The sequence below is a fragment of the Antedon bifida genome, chromosome 1 (genome assembly GCF_963402885.1).
Source record: "Antedon bifida chromosome 1, ecAntBifi1.1, whole genome shotgun sequence".
NCBI lineage: Eukaryota > Metazoa > Echinodermata > Crinoidea > Comatulida > Antedonidae > Antedon > Antedon bifida.
The window spans coordinates 6,826,142-6,842,764 of NC_136226.1; the positions used below are offsets into that span (position 1 = coordinate 6,826,142).

Here is a 16,623-nt window from a genome sequence, read left to right on the forward strand (position 1 = left end):
CTGTCGGTCCACTTTAATTTTTTTCTCTTAGTAGTCTTCTAACGAAACGAGTCTTCTGTTACACATATTAAAAAAGAGGATATGAAAGGGTTCCAAATTTACGTAGTACATACTGTTAAATATTCCTGACTGAAATATTAAATTTCGTAGATGACGATAAAGCATAGTAAACAGCCCTAAGAAATGAAAAAAAACCCGCTGGTGACGTCACTAGCGGAAACTTTTGTACAGGGAACATAGGAATTTTTTGGTTAATCGTCCACTACGCCAAAACTATTTCGATATAAACTTATCCGCTTGGCAGTTTTATTCTTAAATGAATTATACATCATAATTCGTTGAATTGAATTTCCTACAACTTTTTTTAGTCGCGTGGACGCGACTCTATAGTTCACTATGTCGGTCGGTCGGTCGGTCTGTCTGTCTGTCTGTCGGTCCGGTATCACTATGCATTTTAGCACGCGAATTATGGCTGTTGGCCTTGTTTTTTATTGATTTAAAATAGATATACATTTAAGACGAGGATGAGACTAGTATTCATATTGATGTTGTTGGTTTGGATATTCATAGCTAGGTGGAGGTAGTAAAGTAGTACTACTATGTAATATTATTATGATGAATGATTGAAATATACTGTATCACACATTTTCGTCGTCGCATGTTGTGTGACACACATGTCAAACACGATTCAATACGGCTGCCGTGGATATTACCGCGGGTATTTCAAATACAGTAACTGAGCGATCGGACGTACGTGTGTTTAGAACGTTCTTGAAAACCAATATGGCGTGCAAGTTGGTCGGCCATTTTTCGAAGGTTTTTATTAAAAACTTTATTTATTTAAAGCTAATTTTTTTTATGTTGCTTATTTACATTAGAAAGATTCATAATCAATTATTTATTCAATTTTTTTCAAAACCCTTTCATATCCTCTTTAACACTCAGTTCTACCAACTGTTCTTAATTTTATATGTACTAGCAGTTACCTGTGCTCCGCATGGTCTTTTCATTTCTATTTTCAATGGTTGCTATTTGATTACACTAATCCGTATTTTTGTGGGAGCTGTGTTATTAATTATGTTCAGGAATTGTGACATGCAATTGCAATTTTTCTAAACGATAAAAACAAAATGTGTACATCAGAGGGAATGTTTCTAGATGCAAAACTGCCACCTAAATCATGCAAACGACCTCTTATTGGTCACACATTGTTTTCGTGTTTAACAAAATTTAAAATTACTTGGATTTCGTTCCTTTTTTTGTGTAGGTTGTTGATTTTCCCAATTTATACATTTGTTTTAATGGTTTTGATATTTGCATTTTTCTAATTGGACTCGTAATGTGTGCCTATGTATACCAATACCTAAATGTAGTTGCAATTACCAGACATTTCAGTTTGTAAGGAGTATATGCTGTACACTCTTATTTGTATAACTATTGCAACTTTAACGTACTGATTTTGTTAAACTATATATATTTTTTTCAACAAATTAACGTTTTCTTTTAAAATAACAATACAAAACTAGAATTTAATTCGTCACTTTGACGAATTATAGGTGATCATTTTTATAATTTTAATGACATTTAATTTTTAAAACGATGCACGTACGTTAAAATACGATCGTAAAATGTTGACGTAAGCCATCATACGACCCGATTATGTATACTCTTACAGTTCTGAGTTGTGCCTATTATTGTATGTCTGATTAGATACTGTATACAGTATACACTGTATATCTATATACAGTGTAGCATAGGTGAAATTAGGGGACCCACATTATGTTCTAATTTTTTGGTATGATGACGTTATCAAAATAAACTTGGAGGTGACAAATTCTGAAGATTATGAATTGAGCAAAACGTTATAAGATTTAGAACAAATTCAAATTACTGTTATTTTTTGCCTGGTTTTATATGATAAATAAAAAGAACTACCAATACAACCTAATGCGTTTGAAACAATTAATTAGTAGTTGTGTTTTTTCACTAAATCTCTTTTACTTGATATACACACATTGGCAATTTTGATTTTGATAACTTTTCTAGTAAATTTAATTATTTTAAAACCAGTCTCTTTTTCAACAATAACTTGTACAAAAAAACTGCGGTATACAAAGACTGGTTTTCCAATATTCATCCCTTTAAAGCTATAAGCTACAAGCAGGCATTAATTTAAGATATCTTCATTTTAAACTCAAAATATTATTGTAATTTCAATTGTAACTCGCGACAAAATGGTTTGTTAACTGTTATTATAATGGAGGCGGGGCGTCTGAAATCATTTAGTTGTCATTGGCTATTTAGTTGTACTGTAGCAAGCGCCTTGACTGAAGAGTCGAAACCACAGCATACAGGAAGATTAAATATACTAAAAAGAGTGAGAAAATATTTCTTTAGAATAAGACAAACGGTAAGCTTTTTAAAATTTCTATAAATTTACAACCTGTTCGTTCTTAGGACTACGAACGTTAACAATATAATATATAACAATATATATATTAACATATAGTTAACAGTAACAGTATATATATAATATTACCGCAGGCCTACATGTTCTTTAAAATTGAATTTTCTTAAAATAAATGTTCGATGTAGGCCCAATTTTAGATTGTTTAACCATCTCTAAAATTATTAATACGGTTTAATTTAGATATGGATCAGCCCGACATTAACGCCTTGCAAGGTTTACTAGATGAAAACATTCCGATAACAAGAATCGCTGGAATACACAAGGTATGTATAAAATGAACGCTAAAAAAGAAAGAACACTTGCATTTAAAAAGCACTAATAAATCATAAACACTAAAAATGGTATAGGCCTAAAGTACAAAATATATTTATTTTTCTTTTTCTGTTTAGGTGTGCAGAAAGACAATTTATAGGTGGTTGTTAAAATACGGTCTTAATTACGAGAGGTTTACAAATATATCTGATGATGAACTTGCCAACATCATTCGACATATAAAGAAGACACACCCGAACGATGGGGAAGTACTAATGGATGGCCATTTAAAAGCTAGAATTCCCCCAATTAAAATACAAAGACAAAGACTGAGAGCGGCAATACGTTTGGTTGACCCAGAGGGAGTTAAAAGGAGAAAAAGTGTTGCCATCAGACGTCGGCAGTACTCGGTGCCTTGTCCACATTATATGTGGCATGTTGATGGAAACCATAAGCTGATAAAATACAAAATGGTCATACACGGAGGAATAGATGGTTTTACAAGACTTGTTGTATTCATGAACATATCACCTAATAACCGAGCAACGACAGTCGAAGCCGGGTTTTTACAGGCAACTAACGAATTCGGTTGGCCCATTCGAGTACGCACTGACAAAGGCGGAGAAAACGCAATTGTATGGGACCATATGGTGTCTAAGAGAGGTGAATCTTCTGCTTTGCTTGGGAGTTCAGTCCACAACCAACCAATTGAACAGTTATGGGGGATTATAAATGACAGAGGTACTTCCCAATTCAAAGTATTATTTAGAGACATGGAAGTTAATGGGGAGTTGGATGTTGAAAATGAAACGGACATTCTTTGTTTACACTGGTTTTTTTTACCATTAATACAAAACACATTAACTGAACTAGCAAAGTCATTAAATAAAAGAAAATTGTCAACTGAAAAACAGCGCACGCCTTTTCAGCTGGAGGCTGAATATATTCATCTGAAAAACCAATATGAGGTAAATCCAATTGCAACACATGGTGGTGTGGACTTTCCGTACTTGGACCCAACATCACTAGAGAGGCCACTCCAGCAGGTAACATGTGAGCAGTTTGAAGCTTTACCTGAAGAGGTCCTAGACAACTTGCGTAATCTTGGAGAAGCCCAGACCCTCAGTCAAGGCAGAGCCATGTACAGGGGTGCTGTTCGAGTGGTCTCGAATTACATGCTTTCATAACTGCAAGATACACGCCAAATCGAGTATCCATGACGATTGCTTTCAATTTATAGACCTAACTTTGATAGCCCCTTGTTATTACTTGCAAGTATACCTGCCCAAGGACGGGTTTCAAAGGTTATTTAAAACATTCCCAGTACAATTCTGATCACTCTGATACCGATCATTACCCACATAACTCTAGTATCTCCGTAATACTCACCCACCCCTACACTTCCTAACACAAGGGAGTTGTAATTACAACTCCCTGCACTCGGGTGACTGTTTGAAGTACAGTATATTGTTTAAAACCTTCCCAGGGTTAGGTTTGTTGATACGTATTTCACGTGCACCATTTGTGTGGACGCGTGTATTAGCATTTTTTTGTAAAACCCAGCAAACGCAAACTTACCTTCTACAAATTCTGTCTCGATTTATTTATGTGGTCTGTATTAAATTTAAAATATGTTTTGTTACAAATATGTAAATTTTGTATCTGTATATGTTTATATGATTCTATATCTAAATTAACTGTTTTTAGTTTTTCTATCTAGTTAGGTTTTATATTTACTTTAGTTTTTAGTCGCGTGAAAGCGACTCTATAGTTCACTATGTCGGTCGGTCTGTCGGTCGGTCGGTCCGGTATCACTTTGCGTTTTATCGCGTTTTCTGTACTCTTTGAACTGCACGCGACTTACAGTGGCTGTTGGCCTTGTTTGCTATATGCTTTTGAAAGAAAAATGGTAAAGCACTTTCTTTACCTCGACTCACGAATCAAACGATTTAAATTGAAAACAGAGTCCGATGCTGTTGTTTGAATATAATAATGTTAAAAATGCTAGATATAAATGTTAAGTTTCTATGCTTATTTTACAACTTCATGGTTGATTTTATTTATTATACATTGCTAATTGCAAATAATTGTTTATAAGTTTACATTGTTCTTTGTACTTTTGACGTACGTATTCAGTCTTTGTTGGCTCCGGGCTTGATAAGATTGATGTTAAATAAAAATGCATTTTCCACTAATAAAATATGGAGTTGTATCGAGAGAGTATCGTAATTTCGGGCAGAATGGTTTTCGGTCTGGAAAGGTCGTTATTACACTGTCTGGGGTGTTGATATTTATACATCGAATGTTTTATGGGCAATCAGTCCTGAACCAACGTAGGCTACCTGGCCTACTTACTACTGTAGGTTAGAGGTTATTAGGTTTCACAGGGTGGATGACTGTTATAATAAAACTAACGTGAGCAATTTTTTGTAGTGTTGTGTAATGTTTTTTTTTCTTCAAATAACGGACAGCTTTCAGCATCATTATTTCTGCAATGATTATTATCTTAAAGATATATTGTCCCCTGAAAAAATGTTTGTTTTAATCTTTTTGTTGAATATGTTATTTTAATGTCACATAATAGTTATTCACTTTCACAAAAAATTGGGTCTGCAAAAAAAATTATTTACCTGAAAAAACTGTAATTTAAAGCAAAAAATGGTCAAATTATCTGGAAGCCAATGAGTTTTTGGGTAATTTGACTGTTTATTTTGTCTTTTTATAGGTGAAATAATTTTTTTCCCCGTTCTTTTTTCTTATGGAAGTGAACAACTTCATTAAAACTGCATAATGGCCTATGCAAAGTCCGATTTTAAAAATCTTTATTTTTCATGATTTTGGGAGACAATACATCTTTAATTTTAAAATAAAGTATATACATTTTATAAGATTAATAAATAATATTTTAAACGACAAAATATTAAATAGCCCCATTACTACAATTTTACTTAAGTAATAAGCAGGGCTCTAATGAAAACCATTTTCCGATTTTTTAATATAGAATACATTATAATAATAATTATTACTGACGACGTAGATATTAAATTGTCAAAGTATGAATACTGATCATATCTGATATTTTCAGGGGTCCCTGATATTATAAAATAGATTAATATGATAGCAATAGAGACGGAGGCATGCTCAGCCATAATAACTGAACCAATAACAAATGTCAAAGATTCGCGCGCTGTCATCATTTTATAGCTTCATCCTGTCTTGCCCTTTTCTCGTTTAAACTCCGCCTTCTAATTTAAATATTAAAACCGAGCCTACTCAAGCGTGGGACAAAATGTTTTAAAAAACGTTTTGTCCCACGCTTGAGTAGGCTAGGCTAACAAAATAAATTTTGTCGCGACAAAATAAATTTTGTCGCGACAAAATGAATTTTGTTGCAACAAAATTCATTTTGTCTACACAGAATGAATTTTGTCTACACAGAATACATTTTGTCGCCACAAAATGAATTTTGTCGTTACAGAATGAATTTTGTCTACACAGAATTAATTTTGTCCACACAGAATTAATTTTGTCTACACAAAATGAATTTTGTCGTTACAGAATGAATTTTGTCGCCACAAAATTAATTTTGTCGTTACAGAATGAATTTTGTCTACACAGAATTAATTTTGTCAACACAGAATTAATTTTGTCTACACAGAATGAATTTTGTTTACACAGAATTAATTTTGTCGAGACAAAATGAATTTTGTCCACACAGAATAAATTTTGTCAACAAAAAATGAATTTTGTCAATACAAAATGAATTTTGTGTTGACAAAATCAATTATGTGTAGACAAAATTGTAATATTTCGACAAAATTAGCAATGTCCCAAACGGCGCCCCGTATGAGAGAGGTAGTTTGAGAGAGTGCAAATGCGAATTGAATACTGGTAATAAAATACCAATTGTTATACAGTGCATCATTTCTGCCAAGAGTGGCCATAATAAAATGCCTTCCTGATTGACCAAATGTAAATAGGGTGCACTTTAAAAACACAGCCACATCATACACCTTTAAAAAATAACTTTATGTTCATAAATTAATTATGATTTTTAATTAGAAGTTGATGAAATCAATTTCATTCTCAATCTCATATTCATAGTATATCAGCAACAGCCTTGGAACGATTTAGTACTGTATGTGAATTTATAAGATTTAGGTACAGGAGACTGCGGTGTAATTTCAGGTTGGCAAAAATATTGACCTAGTGCAAAATATGATATCTATTGCCAACTTTATTAAATCCACAAATATTTATATTGAAATACCATATTTTTTTTTAAATACCAAATATATTGTACTTTATATTAGTAGCAGAAACAGACCTATTAAGGTTAAATCCAATTGATTGTTTTAATTTGATTAAAACAATCCTATACCAACTTTAGTTTCGTATCATGTAAAGATGTAAACTTGAAATCTAATGTTATAGTTTTTGAGAATTCTTTGAGTATTTTATAATCAATATTATGAAAACTAAAATAGATGACACTATAATCCAAACATCATCAAACTCTAATCACTATCTGATCTCAAAATCAAATATTAATATTAAAAGTTTAAAGGTCACCACTATCCCAGAACACATTCCCGCTACTGTACTGTATATCTTTCAAGTAACCTATAAGTATAGGTATAAGGAAATTCAATGAATAACCTGGATGTGAAATATACATCAAAACAATCTATGCAGATGAAACATAATAGATAGGCCAAGATGGGTAGGTTGTAGGTAATGGATGAGCAAGGTACTTCCTTGTGAGTTTATTTATCTTGCTATTTCTCACGCCAGCTTTCTTTCATCAAGATCCAGTTGAAAAACATGATTATGTACAATAAATCTAAGGGTATGTTCAGACTCACAGCGTTAAGGTGGCGTTATGTAAGCGGCGTACATATTTTTGTGTCTGAACCAGGCCACGGATTAGCGTTAGGGGGCTGTTACGCCGCGCCAGTGGCGTTAATAACCCTAGCAGGAGAGGGTAGATTTAATAACGCTAATCCAGTGAAGCATCAGTGATTTTAACCTTAACCAATGAAAATAAACGACCACGGTTAGCAGGCCAACAGCATACCTGTACAGCCAGATAGCTAAACATCAAACTATCAGATCAGAAGAACAGTAGGCCTACAGCAGCGATATGATATTTTCATAAATTAAATACATTAATCAGATAATTGTCCGTGTAATAACTGTGTTTGAAATTCTGCAAGTAGTAAGAACAAATCAGTATATTTTGAAGGTAACATATAAATAAAAATAACAAAAAAACAACTTTACAATGTAAACTGTAATGCGTTCTATCTGCTTAGACCTAAGAATCAGAGCGTTTTACGCAAGGCATTGGAATGTTGATCGTTGTGTCTGAACACCTTGACTTTTAACGCCATTGATTACCGTACGCCTTGCGTTAGATAACAAATCTAACGGCGTGAGTCTGAACATACCCTAAGATGGAAGAGTGTCATATGCTAAACTAACAAAGAGGTAAAAGGAAAAACAGCTAATCATACAAAATATCAATAAAAAATACACATACAAAACTACTATTTCCTATTTCCTATCAAAGGTTTTTTTTATTTTTAACTTAACTTTTTGATGTTAGTTGTATATTATTATATTGTATTTTTAATGTTGTGAATTTTATTTTAAAAAATGCAGCAATTCAGATACCATGATATACAGTATTTACTATACAACTTTGTTAAGATCACTGACATACAGCGGACTATATGTATTATATGAATCATTCTAAACAATATTTAATATACATCCTAGGCCTATATGTTAATCTTTTTCTTACTGCAACTCCATTTTTCGCCGTATTCGGCACCAATCACACTTAAGTGAGATATTTCACTTAACTCAATAAATATGTAAGTTATTCCCTTAAAGTGTATTCACTTAGAAAAGTTAGGATATTTTTTTTATTCTCAGCCTAAGTGTGATTGGTGAATACGGCCAAAAGTTCGCAAAACATTTTTTCTCATAGGCGTTCACACGGTCAAAAACCACAAAACAAGTCCATGTAATAATATACAAGTTATGTTGATAATGCGAAATGATCCAAAACAACTATGGAACTGACAGGCCAGCCTCATTAGCAGATAGGTGTTACTACAATACCAAAGCAATTAAGAAAGTGCTAACACATGTGATATGATACAATCATGAATGTAACACCTGGTATGGAAATATATAATGTACAAAGACCTTCTATAAAGAAGATGAATCTGTCCACAAGTTTTGCATGGCCTTAAAAACTCTGTCTACACCATCAAAAAAAGTTTGTCCAAATATGGTAGTGAGATGCCCAAATACGGTAGTGATGTTACATCACCATATCTATATTATTGGGCACATCACATTTTTTTTGTCACACAAATAAAGTTTGATAGTATAGACAGAGCTTTACTCCTCTGTAAATTGAATGATGGTTTGAAGTAATGGTTATGAAAGGAAGATGTACATGGAATTGTAGTAGAGTCAATCATTCATGGGTCTGTTCTTGCTCTATATCCTCAATTGAGTCTATGTACATGTTAATGATTTTGGTCAAAATAAATGTTGAATTGAATTCAAGTTCAAGTTCAAATTTATTCATGTCTGTGAAGTTGGTTACTAGTTCCTAGTTCCTAGTTCCTTATTCAAATTCAATTAAAGGGACATTCACAAATATTTTAAAAAAACTGATTTTAATACGTAATAACTGTCTAATTGAGTTGATATTGCACCAACATGTTAGCCTTGACCTCCTCTACTTCTTCCGGTCAAAGTTTAATAACATTTTATGCATTTACGCCCTCTACGGCGAATAAGTAACTAGCTTTTACGAACGTTATAACACTTGACCTGCTTAATTTTTTCAAAATATTTTGGTATGAATCGATCACCCTTGACCTACTCTGCCATTTGCCACTCCAGTTCCGCGAACTTTTTTGCGTCTACGCCCTCTACGGCGAATAAGTAACTGGCTTTACGAACGTTATAACACTTGACCTACTTAATTTTTTCAAAATATTTTGGTATGGATCGATCACCCTTGACCTACTCTACCATTTGCCACCCCAGTTCCGCGAACTTTTTTGCATCTTCGCCCTCTACGGCGAATAAGTAACTGGCTTTACGAACGTTATAACACTTGACCTGCTTAATTTTTTCAAAATATTTTGGTATGAATCGATCACCCTTGACCAACTCTACCTTTTGCCACTCCAGTTCCGCGAACTTTTTTGCGTCTACGCCCTCTACGGCGAATAAGTAACTGGCTTTACGAACGTTATAACACTTGACCTACTTAATTTTTTCAAAATGTTTTGGTATGGATCGATCAACCTTGACCTACTTTACCATTTGCCACCCCAGTTCCGCGAACTTTTTTGCATCTTCGCCCTCTACGGCGAATAAGTAACTGGCTTTACGAACGTTATAACACTTGACCTGCTTAATTTTTTCAAAATATTTTGGTATGAATCGATCACCCTTGACCTACTCTACCATTTGCCACTCCAGTTCCGCGAACTTTTTTGCGTCTACGCCCTCTACGGCGAATAAGTAACTGGCTTTACGAACGTTATAACACTTGACCTACTTAATTTTTTCAAAATGTTTTGGTATGGATCGATCAACCTTGACCTACTTTACCATTTGCCACCCCAGTTCCGCAAACTTTTTTGCATCTTCGCCCTCTACGGCGAATAAGTAACTGGCTTTACGAACGTTATAACACTTGACTTACTTAATTTTTTTTAAATAGTTTGGTATGAATCGATCACCCTTGACCTACTCTACCATTTGCCACCCAGTTCCGCGAACTTTTTTTGCGTCTACGCCCTCTACGGCGAATAAGTAACTGGCTTTTACGAACGTTATAACACTTGACCTACTTAATTTTTTCCAAATAGTTTTTGCATCGACGCCCTCTACGGCGAATAATTAATTTGTTATGGGTAGATGACCCTTGACTACTTTACCATTTGCCAAACTAGTTCCGCGAACTTTTACCTATGTCCTTTTACGGCGAATTCATTTTAGTTTTGTTTTGACTTGTTACGATTCTAGAAGATAATTTCTGAAGCAAACACAAATACAACAGTTTGGTTAAAAACGATAACCACAAGTTATTTATTCCGTTTTATTCATTAACACTTTTCAACACAAGTAAAACATGACTACCTGAAATTAAAACAGCATTGAAAGTAGGCTCTATCGTAGTATATAAACTAAGAACTAATAAATAACTTCTTACGTCAACATGTGACGACACACTGCATAGTCATTCAATACCACCCCACTTCAATAAATGTTATGCCGGGCTAATTTTTCGCGTAATTGCAACAGTTGCAATCGATCCCAATGTAATATCTTTTTAAACTTGCTTACAGTACCCATTTTATAAAAGCGCACAAACCAAATCTGAACTTAAATGTCATTACAGCAACTGTTACTTAAAAACAGTTTACACTACCTTATAACAGCAAAATTAACATATTATTCATTAATACTGTTACCGTTAATATTAAAAAGCGCACAATATTCATTGAGTGATAATAGTCGTTTAAACACAATATACAGTAATAATTTCTTTCAAAACTGTCAAAAGCAATTTTTTTTCCCATTGCATTTTGTTTCCTAGGTAATATGATGTAGGAAGATAATTGTATCTAAATGTTAAGCATCACATTAAGTTGTTTAAATGGTGTTCTTACGCATATCGTTTATGGCATAAATGTCTTTTATTATAAAATCTATAAATTACTAAATGTTTTACCACTGTAGACCTAGAATGTTTGAACAAATCTCTGAATTAAAAATCACCCACATAGGCCTACAATGACATCATCTTACAGTACCCATCTATAAGCGCACAAAAAAAACAAAGCTGAACTAATGTTTTTTTTTTTCAAATGTCATTACAGCAACTGTTACTTAAAAACAGTTTACACTACCTTATAACAGCAAAATTAACATATTCATTAATACTGTTACTGTTAATATTTAAAAGCGCACAATATTCATTGAGTGATAATAGTCGTTTAAACACAATATACAGTAATATTTTTAAAACTATATTTGTAGTACCCGTCTATATCTCACAAACTAAACAATTGGGTGAAATAGCCACTAATGTGGATTTTTTAAATTTCATGATATCAACTGTTACCTGAAACATATTCATTAATAATCCTTTATTAATTAACAATTCAAGCGCACATTAGTCCTTGAGTGATAATAGTCGTTTTAAACACAATACAAACAATATTTTTTAAACTATACTTTCTACAGTACCCGTCTATAGCGCACAAAAATAAATGTTGAAATAATGTTTTTTAAAAATACCTGAAAACGGTTTAGGCTAATAGACTTTATAATATCAAAATTAAGATATTCATTAATAATCCTTTAACCATTAATATTGCCAATTAAAAAGCACATATTCTTCCATGAGGTATAAAAGTTGTAAAGAGAATACAACAATTTTGATCGAAAGTAATTTTTTTAACTAAGTTGTTTTACCTAATACATTACCCATTATAGTGTACAAAGAAAACAATTATGTGAAATAATGTTATTCATACCAAATTAATTTGAAAAAATTAAGTAGGTCAAGTGTTATAACGTTCGTAAAAGCCAGTTACTTATTCGCCGTAGAAGGCGTAGACGCAAAAAAGTTCGCGGAACTGGGGTGGCAAATGGTAGAGTAGGTAAAGGGTGATCGATTCATACCAAAATATTTTGAAAAAATTAAGTAGGTCAAGTGTTATAGCGTTCGTAAAAGCCAGTTACTTATTCGCCGTTGAGGGCGTAGACGCAAAAAAGTTCGCGGAACTGGGGTGGCAAATGGTAGAGTAGGTCAAGGGTGATCGATCCATACCAAAAAATTTTGAAAAAATTAAGTAGGTCAAGTGTTATAACGTTCGTAAAAGCCAGTTACTTATTCGCCGCTGAGGGCGTAGACGCAAAAAAGTTCGCGGAACTGGGGTGGAAAATGATAGAAAAGGTCAAGGGTGATCGATCTATACCAAAATATTTTGAAAAAATTAAGTAGGTCAAGTGTTATAACGTTCGTAAAGCCAGTTACTTATTCGTCGTAGAGGGCGTAGATGCCAAAAAGTTCGCGGAACTGGGGTGGCAAATGGTAAAGTAGGTCAAGGGTGATCGATTCATACCAAAACATTTTGAAAAAATTAAGTAGGTCAGGTGTTATAACGTTTGTAAAGCCAGTTACTTATTCGCCGTAGAGGGCGTAGACGCAAAAAAGTTCGCGGAACTGGGGTAGCAATTGGTAGAGTAGGTCAAGGGTGATCGATCCATACCAAAATATTTTGAAAAAATTAAGTAGGTCAAGTGTTATAACGTTCGTAAAGCCAGTTACTTATTCGCCGTAGAGGGCGTAGACGCAAAAAAGTTCGCGGAACTGGGGTGGCAAATGGTAGAGTAGGTCAAGGGTGATCGATCCATACCAAAATATTTTGAAAAAAGGAAGTAGGTCAAGTATTATAACGTTCGTAAAAGCTAGTTACTTATTCGCCGTAGAGGGTGTAAATGCATAAAATGTTATTGAACTTTGACCGGAAGAAGTAGAGGAGGTTAAGGCTAACATGTTGATGCAATAACAAATCAATTAGACAGTTATTACGTATTAAAATCTGTTTTTAAAAATATTTGTGACTGTCCCTTTAATTGAATTTGAATAAGGAACTAGGAACTAGGAACTAGTAACCAACTTCACAGACATAATTTATTCACATAATGCAAACATACAAAAATATAATAGATACAAATGGTTGGAAATTAAGTAAATAATAGTTGCATTATGCCTGGAGAATACCATTTAAACCCCAAGGGGCTTGGATCCACTAGAAAGAATAAAAAAGTTAAAAATAATAATAATAAGCATAATGTGAAGGTTAGCTACTGACAGACAGGGACGGACATGTACGACGATACAAACAAGACAAGGACGACAGGAAGGACAAACGGTATTTATATGATTTGCCTAATTAAATTTAATAATAAGTTATTAATATGATCAAAATAATTAATTTACTTTATATTTTGATATTAGATATGATTTGTAGTTTATTTTTAGAGTATTATTTGTTTTGCTATTAGTTATTGACGGATTAAGAGAGTTCCAGAGTAGGGGTCCGGTATGTATATAGAGTTTAGTATTTGCTTACTGTTATAGTTTTTGGAAATGTAGTTGTTTGCGTTCCTAGTGTTATATGTGTGTAGTTCGTTATTTTTAGTGAAGAAACCGTTGAAAGTGGTTGGAAGTTTGTTATTTGAGTACCTATACATGAATAGGGCAGTTTGCAATTTATTAATGTCAAAGATGTTTTAGGGTATTTAGGGTGTGAAAAAGAGGTTTAGAGTGAGAGGGGTGAGAGAGGTAGTTTGAGAGAGTGCAAATGCGAATTGAATACTGGTAATAAAATACCAATTGTTATACAGCGGACATACAGCGGACTGTATACCAAAAACTTATCAACTTACTAATGTAAAAAATTGTAATTATAGTGGGACGAACCCATGCAAGACAAACAAATTAATGTAACAAATTGTTTCTTTTCTGAAAAACAATTTTCAAGACATTTTATTCGGCAAATTAAATTTGGTAACCAGAGCTTGTACCACTGAGTGTTACAAGATCAGAGTTACTGTATTGGTAAATTCTATACCAGGATTACCGTATATATACACCTCTTGATCCATTTAACTAAGGTTCATTACCATAAGCTAGGGATTTGAACATGGTGGAAAGAGGCAACGTTAGGTAACCTTTGATAACAAAGTGCTGGCTTATTTTAGGAAATCGTTTAGGGATCAATGCATACTTTACTAAACTGGAAGGTTTAAAATGACATGTTATATTACATGCTTCACTTCTAAAGGAATGTATACAACTGAGCAAGAATAAAATTATAACCTTTTCCATTGACCATGATATTAGTAGGCCTAATGTAAAGTTAAAAAAATGAAAGCAATTTGTTATGTTCAATTTCATTCAATACCAATTTTAATGTCAAATTTAAACATTTGATGTACAATTTATTGGTTTTACTGTCATACTTTATGTTTATTTTTGTACGTTTTTAAGTGGGCGCTAAACGTTCAGTTTGTATACAAAAACTGGATAGGCCACCCTCAATAAATAGAAATTCAAACCGTGTTCAATACACATCGTTTATTTAACTTTAGACTTTATAAATTATTATCTATAGCATATACTGCAACTTCAATGAAAACACTTTAATGCCAAAGTTGAAGAATTGAAAGATATTACAAACTTACTAAACAATTGGATTAAAAATCCAATCTTTTACTACAACATTGTACCATTGGTTAGAAAGTTACTATATTCTTCTTCTATAAATCAAAAAACTCATGAAGAACTAGGCCAGTTTGCAAAACAGCATATTTCTCATTTCCGCAATACCAGGCACTTAATCATCATAAAAAGTCAAAAACTTCTTTATAGTCCTGTTGATGTTAAAATAACTGATAAACTGATATTTATCTTAGCTACTTGGGTAAGAACAACAAAGTTACAATGAAACTTGTATCATATGACCGCCCACTTTATGTCAAAAAACAGCATTCAAGTATTATTTTTAAAGTTATTGATGAAAATAAATATACTTTTCACTATAAGGGCTATTGTATCAACGGAACATATCTATTTCAGCAAGAACTAAAAACATTTTATCCTGTAAATATATAAAGTAGTAACTTCTAGAAGTTTATCATTTTATACAACTTGGAATGTCAAAAATTGTAAGATATATTTCATATTTATAGCAACCTGATCAGATTGGAACAAAAAAATGTGTTAAAACAGGGGAAAACTGTGGATATTTATTTAATTTATACTATTCTTTATTATGTTTCTATGCTACTGTTACAATATTGGCTGGGAACAATCTGGCTAAACCATTAGCGGACAGTTTCTGGCTAATTATTAATAATAACATTTTTTTTTAGAATAATCTGTGGGAAATTTACAGTTTCTCAAGAAAATCAGATCCGCACGGTTTGGGAGGTCTGTCTTTTGAAGTATACAGGACAATGTAATACCTGTACCTCTGTAATTCACCTTATAAACTAATGTGGGTGGATGCATGTCTGTTTGATGTTTTAAATTTAACAAGCTTTATGTAAACAAACAAAGTGTACCTACCAAGGAATCTGATAAACCAATGTATTCAATTATAGATTTTAGAGATATTATTTTTGTTTTGTTTTTCAAAGTTAAGAAATAAGTACAGTAGTAGAGAATTAAAAAATGATGGTTAACAAAGTTAATTGGTTCCTAACTCACTTGTTTTTTTTTACAATTCTTTATGCATATATTTAGTAGAATTGGATGCCAATGACATAGTAAATTCAATTTAGGGTTAATGGCAATAACCTCGGTTAAAAATGCTGGCTTTAATTTGTTAATGGGAGTAAATTAGACAAGACCTGTGTTCTCACCTGTCCAAGGTCGATTGTGACATTGACAGCATTATAGGTTGATCCTCTGGACAAAGGAGGACTTTGCCACCATCTTTCCGTACCATCTATCGCGTATTCAACTGGATGTCTTGATAGAAGATCGGTCATTTCGCAAGAATCACAATACTGTCCATTGACAATGATATCTTTTTCACTCGGACGAAAGCCATCGCCAGTGTTGCCGGTAATTTTACAGTACAGTTCATCGCCTTGATCCCCACACGTTGAAGTTGCCGAGATCTTCTTACCTTGAGCGATGTTAAAAGAGGGTGGACTAAGGGCTTGGTTTTGGCATTGGACCATCCCAACGCCTACAAAGCACACACATATCGCAAATATAATTTTAGGAGACATTATCCCAAATATATTTACCTATTACGAAAAAAGGGTTAGGTTAG

The 16,623-nt window shown here is 33.1% G+C and overlaps 3 protein-coding genes and 1 long non-coding RNA gene across 4 annotated transcripts in view; 3 read left to right on the forward strand and 1 right to left on the reverse strand.

The window, feature by feature from the left end:
- LOC144839798 (laminin-like protein epi-1) overlaps positions 1-16,581 on the reverse strand; it is a 66,167-nt gene extending 49,586 nt beyond the window's left edge. Inside the window, exon 1 of the mRNA XM_078695300.1 lies at positions 16,205-16,581. Coding sequence (XP_078551426.1) covers positions 16,205-16,579 — 375 coding nt within the window. The 5' untranslated portion in view covers positions 16,580-16,581. The remainder of the gene's footprint in view (positions 1-16,204) is intronic.
- On the forward strand, positions 2,361-2,878 carry LOC144851647 (uncharacterized). Its single transcript, XR_013614201.1, has 3 exons — positions 2,361-2,410; positions 2,651-2,733; positions 2,860-2,878. It is a non-coding gene; the product is annotated as an uncharacterized LOC144851647 (long non-coding RNA).
- LOC144839871 (uncharacterized) lies at positions 2,919-5,044 on the forward strand. Its single transcript, XM_078695442.1, has one exon. The coding sequence runs from the start codon at positions 2,998-3,000 to the stop codon at positions 3,907-3,909; it is 912 nt and encodes a 303-aa protein (XP_078551568.1). The 5' UTR covers positions 2,919-2,997; the 3' UTR covers positions 3,910-5,044.
- LOC144839880 (zinc finger protein 830-like) overlaps positions 5,157-16,623 on the forward strand; it is a 94,908-nt gene continuing 83,441 nt past the window's right edge. The window contains exon 1 of the mRNA XM_078695454.1: positions 5,157-5,166. The gene's annotated coding sequence lies outside the window, so the exon portion shown is untranslated. The remainder of the gene's footprint in view (positions 5,167-16,623) is intronic.